We start from the raw sequence: 14371 nt of genomic DNA, 5'->3' as shown, positions 1-14371 counted from the left end.
TGTATACTCAATACTTTCCCAGAGTTCTGTGAAAAAAAAGATCACATGCATGTTACTCGGGTGGGATTCAAACCCACGACCCTTGCAACTCTGGAGCAGTGTCTTACCAGCTAGACTACCGAGGTTGCCCGGTAGCTAGAGGCAGTTCGAATCCTATGTTTTAGCAGCGGGTACCGCAACGATATAAGAGATGTTAAATTTGCATCGGGGATAAAGAATATTAATTTAAAAAAATGTTTGACCTCTACTACTCTGAACACAAACAGCAATAAAACGACAATGTGTACCACACATGAAATAACGTTCGAGTTTAATATTCAACAAGATTTAAGAACATCAAGTAATCAATTTACTTTTTGCATTTCGTTCTCGCAATTTAAAAGAAAACACTTCAGATTTGTAAAGTGCAACATTTGAAGAACAAAACTTGACAACATAAGGATGAAGATTGCACAAAATCTTAACCCAAATTCTTTTTAATTTCAACTTTTTAAAGGGAAAGTCTACCTTTGCTTATTTTTAAACCACTGGTTTTTTTTAATCCTATATAAATGTAAATGTATACAATGAACCTTTGAAATGTTCATTTCAAATGTTGCTAACATTTTTTGAGATAATTGGAATACACATTTTGAAAAAGTACATATATGTGAAATGATTCTCAAAATGCTTTATACTATCGAAAGTTGCTATTCTTCTAACCAAGAAAGTTTTTACCGCCACTGATTTTAAGAGTGATTACCAATCAGATGCATTCCCTTTAAGATCTGTTGACAATTTTATTAGCATCGTTTTTGGTGTCAGAATAGCGGGCTCTTGCCCTGAACTCTACAAAGCACAGGTTCCCAAGTGCTTGAGAGTTATGGTCCCTATGTAATGCTATTCAAAGTGCTCGGGTCAACAGAACGACTTTTAACCATAACTTGCTTCTCTACATCTAGATGTTTAAAAGAGTATCTGATGGGGTTGAGATGTATTTACTTTACCCCCATTTTTTATCATAGTTTGGATGCTAATCACAGTGCTTGGATTCATGGAACGTCGTTTAACCATAACTTGCTTCTCTACATCCAGGTGTTTAAATGAGTATCTGATGGGGTTAAGATATATTTACTTTATCCCCATTTTTTTTCATAGTTTGGATGCTAATCACAGTGCTTGGGTCCATGGAACGACATTTAACCATAACTTGCTTCTCTACATCCAGGTGTTTGTCCACTAATGTGGCTACCAAGAACCTGTGTGAAGCTGAAAATTCTTGTTGCTGTAAACACCATTTGCTGAAGTTGCATTTTGTTCAGAGCCACTTTAACATGTTTAACATCCCTCTTGCTAGGAGCAAGTTTGAGTGTGCACCATGGTTAACTAAAAGTTGACTATTTTGACTCGGACCCAGGCTGGTCGACATTTGGTTGACTGCTGTGGTCGACCATTTGCGACCAGCCTCAGGACCATGGTTTCCTCCGTGGTCCCAATTGCCTGTTCCATGCTAACATGTGTAGAGCGCAATATGGAAGCAGTGACACTATAGCGAAAACGCAGAAGGCAATGGAGTGTTGAATACCGTGGTACCAAAGGTTGACTAGGCTTCCAAACGAGTCGTTTGAGTGAGTCATCACTGCGCATGTACATTACTGGTTAGTAGTCGACTAAATGTGCGCACTCAAACTTGCCCTAGGCTGTAATTCTATTCAACTTCCTCTCAACCATTTCAAATGTTATACAAGTTGCCTTTTCTGCGAAAGAGTGTTTACCAATACTCCAAATATTCATCAAACATTCTTTGGACAAAGAAATTCTCAACTCACATCCAACTCACATCCGACTTTTGAACTGCAGTCAGTTACCTCCTGGAGAATCAACAGCAATGGTCTGTATTACCACCTGGGAAGGGAATGCTCAGGTCAGAAGTCTGTTGAACTCTGACATAAGGCTGGATTTCTTTATTGCCTCCCAGGTCCGTGCTGCATAATGGAACCTGTGATAAGAAGAATCGATAATGTTTACTTTGCATGATGAATAATTTATTAATGTTATTTTTTCGTCAACCTTTGCACAGCAACTTTATTCTAGAAGTCAAAATATTTGGAAAATAACACCTAGGGCCAATGATTTTCTGATTCAGAAAAGTGCAAATTCCGTAAAAAAAAACATGAATTCTGTTTCAGACACAATCAATTCCTTTTCTGTAATAGATTTAAGGGTTGTAAATGTTAATTGTGCAGGAAAAAACTTTTAACGAAAACAGTCCAGATTCAGATAGTAATCTTTTTTTTTAATCAACGGCCAATTCAGTTCCGGAGTTGGCAATTGTTTTTAATTTAACGCAAAGGCTCACTGACTGATCGCTGCAACAAAACATGAACTGAAATCCATTTTACCGTTTCAAAGGGAAGATTTTGCAAATTCTGTCCGTTTTTCGCGATTGCGAAAAATCATTGGCCCTAAACATCCTGTGTCAACTGCACTCCTACTACTCACCAGTTCTTTTCTGTGAGTGAAGTGTGTGTCAGAGACGTTCGAGCAGCTCCATAAATCTGGTTCCGGAATGCCTTGGTTAAGAGTTCTACACTTGGATGGCCTTGATAGGAGACTGGTAACAGACTCAGCAGAATAGAATGGTCTGGAATAGCAAGCATTAATACAAATTTATTTGACACAAATTTACAATGCTAAAACAAATTACATCCACTCCTGCTTCGAATGGGGGACTTTGGAACGGTAGGTGGCAACAGACTTACCAGGTAACTAGCCACTGTTCACGTAGTTTTGAGCATGCGCACAATACTGCGAACAATGGATTTTACCTGGTAAAGGCCAAGTCACACTGCAGCGATAACGAAAACGATAATGATCACGACGCAAAGGGAACGCATTGTATTGGTTGAATGAGCGTGTGCTTATTCTGCCTGGAGCAATTCAACCAATAGTATGCGTTCTCTTTGCTTCGTGATCGTTATCGTTTTCGTTATCGCTGTAGTGTGAATCGGCCTTAAGTCTGCTGCCACCTAGCGTTCCCCAAAGTCCCCCATGGCAACAAGCTGACAGAATGAAATTATCCAAGAGAATATTTGAATTTGCTAAAAATGGTTAATGCTCTGACATTTCGACTCAAACATTTCGTCTTCATTGAAAGCTGGATGACAAAATACCACACACATATTGTTGTAACAGAAGTAGTCAAAAACAAGCAGAGAGAGAAGCAGAAAGCACACAGAAAAAAAACAATGGATGAACAATGAAGAGGGAGACAATGAGCGGGGCTGGTTTATTACCAAAAGAGGTAAGAACCAACACTACTCAAAAGAGATATACGAATTGTGCTAACTGCAAACCCCACCTAGTTATACTACCACCATGGAAAGTTTAAAATCCTTCCTTAGTCCCGATAATGACCGATTCTTCTTATGATAATTAAAGGATTTGGGTACTCTTTCAAAATGTCCATAGATTTACATTAAACTTACAGGGTTTGAAGATAATGATAGTGGAAAGCTTCCTTTCAAAAATTACTTACTGAGGTGCTGTAGTTTTTGAGAAATGAGTAAAACAATGTCATGAAAATATGTTCGTAAATGCTTAAAATAATTTTCATGACATTGTTTTACTCATTTCTCAAACACTACAGCACCTCAGCACGTAATATTTTCAGGGAAGCTTTCTACTATCATTATCTTCAAACTGTGTAAGTTTAGTGTAAATCTGTGGACATTGTGTTTTTGTCCTACAAAAAGTACATTCACCCTTTAAAGAGAATAGGTTGGAGAAACCTTTAGTTTTGGCAACACCCTTACCTTCCGATGACGAGTTCTCTGCAGGTGTCCTATCAAATCTTGGTAGCACAAACAAATTCACATCCAGTGGTAGATTCTTTCTGTTTAGACCTGGTAGGAGCTTTGTGTGAGCTACTGAGGCCGTTCCTACATTTGACAACATCAGAAGAATTGTTGATTGTTAAGTTATTTCTGGTAATAAAACTAAAGCCCTGTTCATACTTCATGCGAATTTGACATGAAATTGACGTCACAGCCCTCCCTTCGTAGCGATATTTGCAAGTGAGTTGGGCAGAGTTGAACTGCTGCGAATTTTTTGTTGCGAATTTGTGACGTCAACGTTCGCTTCGCATTCCCAGGAAGTATGAACCGAGCTTAAGGATGCCTCATAAGTGAACTTAATTACTGCAGCTCGCAAGCCCGAGGAAACTTGTAAGCAAAGGTGCTTGCCGTGTGAACCAGAAACACTTGGGTTAACCCCTAGTTTACCGTGATAAGTGTTCCTAATCATAATTGCTTCGTAAAACATTGTAAGGTAGTGCATCATGCTCTACAAACCCGGCTCCTAGTGGGTGACACCCATGCCTACATCCTTTGGACTGTGAAGAAGGTAACCCTGTTTCAGCCCTAGGAGTAGGTGGCAACATGCCCCTGGGGTAGCCTTCACCTTGAAGTGGCCGTCTGAGGCCTTGTGATACTAGGTGATCTCTCATGAAAATTGTATACACAAACAGGTAGTCACACATCAGGGGAGGGGAAATACCAGGGCCCAATTTCATCGAGCTGCTTAAAGGGAAGGTACACATTTGGTAATTACTCAAAACAAATGCTAACTTAAAAACTGACTTGGTAACGAGCAATGGAGAGCTGTTGATAGCAAAAAACATTGTGAGAAACGGCTCCCTCTGAAGTAGCATAGATTTTGAAATAGAGGTAATTTCTCACTAAAATAATAAAAGACTTCTAGCTAGAAGCCTATTATTCCTATCTGAAAGCACACAAATGCGTTCAACAAGGGTGTTTTTTCTTTCTTCATTTTCTCCCAACTCCGATGACCAATTGAGCTAAAATGTTCACAGGTTTGTTATTTTATGCATATGTTGAGATAAACCAAGTGAGAACACTGGTCTTTGACAATTACCAATAGTGTACCTTCCCTTTAAGCACAACAAAGTAGCTAAGCACAACAAAATTATGCTTATCAGAATAAGTTTACAATCTCACATGCGTTATCTGTGGCTAGTATCCTGCTTATTTTTGCTTAATAACAAAAATTGTTTAAGCAAAAGCAGCTCTTTGAAATTGGGCCCAGATTTGATAGAACCATACCTTGGAGAGTAAGTTTTGAATCTTTGAAGAGTTTGGCTATACTTTCCTGCATTGACTGAACAGCTGTCACTTGGAAGTCTTCTTGCCTTGCTTTGTTCAACACAAACACTGATGCAATAAAAAAAACAAAGTAGGAACTTATTAAGTACAAGGCATCTTACCACCATATCCCTTAGAAGGACTTCAACCATATAAATCCTATTAATTTTGTTTTACCCTTACATCAATGTATGTAAATACAATATACTAACTACTTTCCCCAGGTCTTTGAACAAGATTACATGCGTCTTTTATTTTTTGAGTGGGATTCGACCCCCACGACCTTTGCAATTCTAGAGCAGTGTCTAACCAACTAGACCACCAAGATTGTCTGGCAGCTAGAGGCAGTTTGAATCCTTATTTGAACTGTCTCCTAATTCAAACTGCATCTAGCTATCGGGCAATTTCGTTGGTTCATATGGAACGTTCTGGCGGTCCAGCAGAACGGTGCAATACATATCCAGAACAATTAAAGTGAAAAGTACCAACCTATTTCAACCAAACAATCCTTCTATTGTGATACACCCCTGTTAAACAAAGGTACCTACCAACATTTGGGAAGAAGTCTTCTGTTTCCTCGTTATTGGAACCTTCCAATGCTGGGCTAGGGCTAGGAGTAGGGGGTTTCAACATTTCAGCTCGTTTGAGGAACTCTACCAGATTAATGTCCAGAAACCAATCTTGAACAATGAGGACGACGTGACACACCGTCAAAAGAAATGAGGCAAGCTGAAGAGACTGCAAAATAAAGACATGAGGAATATAATTGTAGCAGAAGTCATGTATTTTTTTTTACTATTTGAATCCTACATTGATATTTTTCTTGCATCAAAGGCACTGGACACCTTTGGTAATTGTCAAAGACCAGTATTCTCACAAAGTCATTAACGTAAAGCAAAAACAAATAGCCACAGTTTGTAACAATATTACACAATAAACTATTATTCAAAAAAGGTGTTGAATTTGTTGAATACAAGCAATCACTATGGTTGGCCTGATACTTCACGTAGGCAATAAAGGGGATTGCCTCCCTGCTCCATTGTCATTGCCTTTAGTGCCCTTGAGATGCTCCAGCAGAAATTTACAATTTCCTAATTCCCTTTACCAAGGAGAAATGCCTTGGTGCCCTTGTCCCTTCAAAAACGAAGCATACAGGCTTCAGACCTGACTGTTGTTATTACAGTTATCTGAAAGCACACAAATTTGTGCAACAAGGGCGTTTTTTTTCTTTCATTATTTTCTTGCAACTTCATCGACCAATTGAATCAAAATTTTCACAGGTTTGTTATTTTATGCATATGGTGGGATACACAAAGTGAGAATACTGGTCTTTGACAATTTACCAAAGGTGTCCAGCCGTTGATTTTTCAAACTCTTCCTAGCTTTGGATTAATCTTAGGACTTGGGACAAATTTGGTTCAAAATCCATAGACCCTAGGATGCATTGAACCCATCCTAAGTTAGGACAAAGTACTCATCCTAACTGGAGATAGTGTTTCGTGAAATCGGCAGCAGTGCCTTTAAATAATTTGTGTAGTTACCTGTATTTCATTGCAGTTTTCAGCCGATGTCACGTCTGGCGGCAGACTCTTCTCATGGCTCATTAAGCTGTCCATTACTGAAGAGCTGAGTACCGGTTGCGTATCCAGAATCATTACTCTTTCATTGGTAACATAGAAGTCAATACCAGTAGTCTGGTGCATAGACTGGTTCCTGATCTCTCTAGTTTGTGGCTTGAAGATATAGGGACTGGAAATTAAATGAAAACATTTCAAAAGAGTCAAAGGCCATGTCTGTAACGGTGACTTCAGCTACAGCTACAGCAACAATCCCGGCCAAACTGCTTGGGCCAACCGTTTCAAACGTTACATAAAACCACTCCATGTCCACTTTCCCCTGACAAGAAACATTCTCTCTACAGTCCTCCGTTCAACATTGACCGGAACACAGAATACTGTGCAGTCCGTGCAATGCAATCCGTGCAATGAGAACCAGCATTGAAAGGGGGCAGGGTGGGGGGGGGGAAGGGAAACGAGATATGGCTGGGATTTGTAGATTAGTAGCACGCCTGTTAGTGTTGAAGAGTAGGCAGACGAGCACTATCTAGCAGTAGCTGTAGCCGCAGTAGTTGTTTCAGACACGGCCTAATGTGGGCACTACATGTACCTTGCTGTTTTGTTTGTGTTTTAGCATGTTCTGGTGGCGTGTCGTGGCAGAGACTTTGTATGTACGGTAATTAATATAACAATGAACATTTAAGAGACGTACCTTTTATTGTCACTGACACTATTTCCAGCCAGTATGGACATCAGAGTGGACTTCCCACTACCTTGTAACCCCAATACGCCAACTACTAGAAAATCAGTGTGGTCCAGTAACATCTAGGATAGAAAATAATATAGGATTTGTTAAAAATAACAAATTTACCGACAACATAATTCTTACCACTACCAGGGCTACTCAAAATTTAGTGGAAAACATACACAAGACTGCAGGGCAGAAGGTTGATTTATACTACTTTTCTTATGGGTAATAATAACTTCAATACTCAACAGAAATGAAAGATACTTGTATTGATCAGTTTAAATTAAAAATGCATTGAGGTGTTATTATTTAAAAGACAGCTGGACTTGCACAGTCAAAAGTTTACTGGTCCAGCGCTCAAATCACTGGGCTCAGGGCTGCTGTCCAATGTTAAAGGGACCTGTCGCCTTAGACCATGCGAGTTGATCTATGAAAGCCATTTGTTTTAAAATGCATAATTGTTAGAAAGATTTTTAAATTTTAAACATAGAATAAAACAATCCACCTTAAGAGGGAAAGAGGGAATCACCTTAAGGGGACACAACTATTTCAAATATCAAGTAATGAACCACGAGGGAAACTAAAACCTGTTGACTCCCCGTACTACAAGACCAGGTCTTAGATTCACAAGCAACATGCTCCTTGTTCCCCGGTCTCGTCTAGCCAGCTACGGGGACAGGGGGTTTTCCATAGGTCCTGGAATTCACTCCCTGAAAACCTCAGGGAAATACATAACAACTCCATCTTTCAGCAGCAACTTAAGACACACCTGTTCACACTTGCTTTCCCTAACACTTGAGAATTCCCTCTTTTCCATCTTGACTGGTGCCTTTGAATGGTTTTACACCAGATTCAGTGCGCCTTTATAAATGCTGTGTAATTATTTTTATTATTATTAAAATAAGTTTTTACCTCCATGCCATTGTCACACCACTGGAGGTTGTCATCCACTAGTTTCACACTTTGCTTCATGTCGGGTGGTGCTGTCAGTCGATTGTGGACAGGAACTGTACGTGATAATAACAATGATAATAATTAACCATCACCGTGAGGTCCCTATGCGCTGTCAGTATTTTCCTTCATAATCTACTCCACGGTGGTAGAATAAAGAAAGATAGTTCTCTAAGAACAGACTCTATCTGGCAAGTAGATACACACCATGATGTTACCGCAAACCAAATATATATGTATGTGGAGTTATACATGCTGAACCTAGTGCTGAAATATGAGACCTAGGGTCGATTTCACAAAGAGTTAGGACTCGTCTTATCTCAAGTTAGGATTAATCTTAAGGTCTGCATGCTACAGTGCAGGGTTGAGACTCGTCCTAAGTCCTAAGATTAGTCTTAAGTTAGGAAGAGTTTTGTGAAATCGACGGCTTATCAGTTTACAAAGCACCATAGCTGTAGCGCAATATTCAGCCAATCAAACCAGGAACACCGGGGCCAGTCACCCTTCTCTTTTCAATAAGTGCACTGGGTTCTTTTTTAATACAATAAACATTCACAACACACAGGACCCATGGCTTTACAAACCATCTTATTGCTTAAGACACAAACGTTACAACTAGGTATCGAACCCACACTTTGCTGATCAAAAAACACCAGAGCTTGAGTTTGTTGCTCTTATTCACTCGACCACGACACTTTCAGCAATAACAAAGATTAGTTGTATGGTCAAAAAAGGAGACGAAATTTGGTAAAAGAGAAATATGTGGACAAATTGGTAATGGACCTTAAAGTATCCTTGTATTGCGTCGCAGAAAAGGTTAACAGCCAAAATTACATATAGGTCCCAGGTTGTGTATTTCCACTTACCCTCTATGGTGAACACCGGGGTTGCACTGGACTGTCCAAGTGGTCTTGTCACCTGACCCACAGGCTTTGAAGCTGCAGAGTAACTACCAGCACCAGACTGTCCTGCATCTCCCTGTGACGGGGACGATGCGTATATTGCCGTGGTAACAGGAGATTGATAGTTCATTGCTGAGGAGTTGGCTTGTGGGAAAGTTGGAATGGGTTTATAGGGAGTAGATTCACTGGGTCGAGCTTTGATTTTAAACTGAGGAGTAGACTTTGCAGGCTCACCCGTTTGGGATGAAAGAGTAGCACCCCCTGGTTCTGGTGATGAGCCATACAAATCTGATTTACTCTGCAAAAAAAAAATTTTTTTTTTAAAACTTGGTTTTGACCATACACCAAATATGTAAGCACTGTATATACTCAGTACTTTCCTGAGTTCGATGAAAAACATCATAGGCATATTCGTCATGGGAATTGAACCCATGATCTTTTTGAAATTCTAGAGCAGTGTCTTACCAACTAGACAACTGAGTTTGCCCAGTAGCTAGAGGCAGTATAAAAAAAGAAATCCTACTTATATTTTAGCAGTAGGTATGGCAACAATTTAACATTATATTGATTAATGTTCTTACCTGTGGTTGAGATGCAGTAGATTTGGCAAGAATTATTGTTGGCTTACTCAGCTGAGGAGAACTTGTCTCATCTCTAAGATCTTCCTGCGTCTTAAGGAAACAGAAAAAGTCCAGACATAAGTCCCCCTTATATAATTCTCCAATAGAGGATGTCACGATCCTCAGTGGCTGTCCTAAATACAGTCGAGCATACCTTCTTATGACAGGGATTGAAAAATTCACAAGACAAGGCTTGTACTTTGTAGCTCAAAATGTTTACCGGGCTAGAATTTATTTCACAATTGACCAGAATCTTCATTAAGACAGAGCTTTTGATACAGTTTACCTTGCTTTGATTTTAATACACAACAGAATTGTATTTTGTACTCGAAACTCAACATCAACATTTGAACATTATTCCTTTCAGTTTGAGGTAGTGACCACTATTCTGCCACTATTCAATGGTAGACTTTAGAACGCTAGGTGGCAGCAGACTTACCAGGTATATTTCCATTGTTTACATAGTTCCGACCATGCGCACATTACCGAGAACAACGGATTTTACCTGGTAAGTCTGCTGCCACCAAGCGTCCCAAATGTCTCCCATTGAAAAATGTATAACTGCTGGACATACATTTGCATCTGGTCAGGAGTTTACTGGCCAAAGGCTAAAACATTGAAAATCACTGGCCCCAGGCAGTGTCGAATACGAACCCTTACGGCCTTAGTGTAGTTTTTGGAAGAGATCTAAAGATTGGAATGAGTTTATGGAAGAGATCCAAAGATTGGAATGAGAAATCATTGCTGACCTTTGACCTGCCTCTTCTCCTGCGTCGTCTTGCTCCCCCAGTGCTACTCCCACTAGCTCCGCCCACAATTCCTCCTGGTACTTTTGATGACATGTTTTCACTTGGTCATCAGATCGTTTGGTCATCCATAAGACGCAGATCTAGAACTGTCAAATAATAGAAAGGCTATTATTGTTGTTACATGGCCACAATCTTTTATTAATTTTATTTTATTTATTAAATTTAAAAGAAAAGCTTATAACCTGAATGTTAAACAGTAAAAATTTAAATGAAAAATATTGTGTTTATTGTGGTCTCGGATCTAAAGAGCTACTATCATTAGTAGATAAATAGAAAACTTACTTTAAAACGGCCCGAGAGGTTTGCCAAGGTTTGCCCGAGAGGTTTGCCAAGTTGTATATATTGTAATTGTATTATACTTAAAATCCCAATTTATAATAAGGTATAAAAGATAATTAATGAACATGAAAAGAACAATATTAATTAATACAAACAATTAATATCACACTGACTGAATGTGTGTTATAATTACTTCATTAATATTAATTTTTACTTAAATAATAAATAAAAAGAAATATTAATTTTTAATATAGGCCTATATAAAGAAAAGTTATTGATATTTATTAAATGTCACAAAAACATGTGCGCTCTCTCATTGTCTCAAGAGTACTACTATAAGTATAGTACTAATAGTATACGGTAATAAATGATACGATTCGATAGTCAATTGATTGTTGATGTTTTTTGTTTACTTGAACTGCACTGCAGTGAACACTACCACAACAACCGACAACTTGAACTTGTGTCATGGTCACTGGTGTGATATTACTACTCGGTACTACTCCCTACTCTCTTCCTTGCTCTATGCTAGGCCCTACTAGCCAGAGTTAAGTACAGTATACACCAGTAATTAACACTACACTACTGTGTACAGTGAGTGATACAGAGTGATGTGACCGCCGACGAGAGAGTCACGTCAGTCAGTTATGCCATGGAGGTAGACTACCTCCATAGATAATAATAGAGTCCATGGTTATGCCGATGGTGTAATTAAAAAAAAAAGGTTTTAAGTAATGAACAAAACTATCAAAAAATGCAATTATACTCTACAGCTATATATATAGTTTATATAAGCCTTGACCAAATCTACTCAGTCATACACTCACCGTAATGTGTAGGGATTATCCAAGAAGCTTGAAGAGTGTGCTGTGCGCTATAATATTTTCAAGTTTCATTGACTTTTACACGGACTTGACGAAGGGACAACTCTTGAGGGCGCTTTTCTTCTTTCGATTCGGAGTAACCGAGCGAGTATTCGAAATTTCACGGTACGGTGGTTTTGTGGCTGAGTGATTGGGGCCTCTGTAGCCTTATATCGATTCTCACAGAAAGAAAAATGAGTACACAATAAATTAAGGGTTTTGATAATTAACACACAAATTGAATTTGAAGGCTGTCAGAAATGGCTACATATGAGACACATACACACTTCTTCTGCAAACGGATCGTTATAAAAACAAGTTGATTCCTCCGTAATTAATAGACCCCGCCCTCGCACTCTTGATCTGCTCTGCCAACAAATCAATTACTCTATTATATCTTTGCCGAGCGAGACGTCAACATGCTAGGTCAAGGCAACCACACAGGACTGACAAATTGGTAAGTCCAAGTTTTAATTTTGGTGACACCCTGTTCTTTTATCTGTAATTATTATATGAATGATTGGACACCCATTTTTTTTTTTACCTGTGATTTTTGTATTGTCAAGCAATGTAACATTTTTGTGCAACACTTAAATTGTCTAGACATTATTCAGTGCTTATTTACCCCGCAAACAGCACTTGTTTCAGAAGGATTATGCGTAATAAATTATCTGTTTTATTTAGAAATTAATTTGACATGTGGGCCTATGACCACAACTTAGGCACATACAACAAAGATAAATATTTACACCGGTCTAAAAACATTTGGCAACGTTATTATTAGTCTTGCTCTATCTGCTTATCTCCGGCCCCGCAAAAAAAAATATAATTTTGCCCTAAATTGATTATTTGTCTCTAAATTAAATAGAACCGGTTTTTAGAATAGGCTATACTCTCAAAGTAGTTATGTATTTAAAACGTTTCTTACCTTTATTTAAGTGTGTCATATTCCACACAGACAGTAGAAGAAGCTAAGGGTTATTTACCGACGCACTTTGCCCTAGTGAAGTAATTCCCAGTCAATTTAGTTTCGTAAATTTAGACGTCGCCGCATAAATCCACAATCCTCTTCCATTGAATTTCAGCTGCAAAAGTAACAACGCGCGTGCACGGGGAAAAACGTCTGCACTGTGTGATGGGCGAATGACTGAGTGATGCGGTTTATTTTGTGTTACGGTCCAATGCAAGACATCGAAAACTTATTCATCCGCTCGTAAAATTTCACAATTTTAGTGACTTTAAAAGAAGTTTGTGAAATAAATCTTGCATAAATTTGTTCATTGGAAATATTTTGATCAGAAAAAAAGAAAAAAAAAATTATTTGCGGCATATGTTTTTTCTCAATGTTCACTAAAAAATGGCCTACATTACTACGCAGGCAAAATACCGCATGACACTTGACTGCCATTGGTCAAAGTTGTTGTGACAGACTTTTCGTTTGTGTGCATAATAACATGGAGCAATACTAGTTTATTGCTCCATGATAATAAGCAGCCCATTGTTTTAGCACCGATAAAATCTCATTATGGACAAAAGAGGCGGGAAGCCACTTTTCCAAGTTGTTTATCCATCCATGCACTTGGATGATTGACACTTACTATAGTAATTTGCATACTATTGGCACGCGAGTGTATAATGGTGGTGTCGGTGACCTGTGTGTAGCCAATCACAGCTGGCCTAGGGCCAGCACTATAATATAATAGTATTACATCACTGTTTAATGAGTAGGGCGAACCCGAATCGAAAATGACATTATATCTTCATTGTAAATCTTATGAATTGCTTTACACAACGACGAATAGGTAACCTCATACTTCAGTGTGCTTGAAGTTCATGTGCCAATTTCGTACTAACTAAAGCACGCATGCTATATCCATATGCCCTAGTCCTGTTTGAACGATGAATTCCAAGTAGTGATTCACTAAACAAACACGGAGGAAGGAATTCAACTACTTTGATGGGTATTGTTGTAATAAGTGTGCACCGATTGAAGAACTATATAGTTATTGCAGTGGATGAGAGCTGAAACCAGGGCTTAATTCAATAGAGCTGCTAAGCACACAAATTTGCTTAGCATGAAATTTCGTTCGTATAAAAACAGGATTACCAACCAAAATTTCCATTTGTTGCATTTTGCTTTATATTAATTTGGCTGTTGTTTGCTAAATCCTGAAAAATCACGTGGAATTTTGGTTGGTAATACAGTTTTTATCAAGGTAAAAAGTTCATGCTAAGCACATTGATGTGCTTAGCAGCTCTGGGAAATTGGGCCACGAGCGAATTTTTATTTCTATGTGACTAGTGGTGTGGCACTAGTCACAACAATGCAAATTGGCTAATAACCATTTTCCTGCTAAGCAATATGCTAAGCAATTTGTTGCGCTCACACAGGCCTTATTAAATCGGGCTCTATTTCTGCAGAAATGATTACAGAGGATCAGGAATCAACATGAGCAGAGGTTTAGCTCAGATTCCACACAACAAAATAGTAAAACCTGGAGG

General features: G+C 38.7%; 1 protein-coding gene across 2 annotated transcripts; it reads right to left on the bottom strand.

Annotated features, from left to right (window-relative positions):
* Positions 1-1591: 1591 nt before the first annotated feature.
* LOC117301857 (protein SMG9-like) lies at positions 1592-11884 on the bottom strand. Of its 2 annotated transcripts, none has more exons than XM_033785848.1 (12): positions 11834-11884; positions 10668-10813; positions 9880-9969; positions 9263-9596; positions 8358-8452; positions 7410-7522; positions 6683-6890; positions 5690-5879; positions 5103-5210; positions 3795-3920; positions 2482-2623; positions 1592-1978 (listed from the first exon to the last, which is right to left on the bottom strand). In XM_033785848.1, the coding sequence occupies exons 2-12, from the start codon at positions 10758-10760 to the stop codon at positions 1900-1902; spliced, it is 1578 nt and encodes a 525-aa protein (XP_033641739.1). In that variant the 5' UTR covers positions 10761-10813; positions 11834-11884; the 3' UTR covers positions 1592-1899. The 2 variants fall into 2 exon arrangements, with proteins under 2 accessions (XP_033641739.1, XP_033641740.1); XM_033785849.1 differs by having other exon boundaries at positions 9880-9963.
* Between the last annotated feature and the right edge of the window lie 2487 nt (positions 11885-14371).

This window comes from Asterias rubens, chromosome 17 (genome assembly GCF_902459465.1).
Source record: "Asterias rubens chromosome 17, eAstRub1.3, whole genome shotgun sequence".
Lineage (NCBI taxonomy): Eukaryota > Metazoa > Echinodermata > Asteroidea > Forcipulatida > Asteriidae > Asterias > Asterias rubens.
The sequence above is the reverse complement of the archived record's forward strand: the minus strand, read 5'-3'. Positions and strand labels throughout refer to the sequence as shown.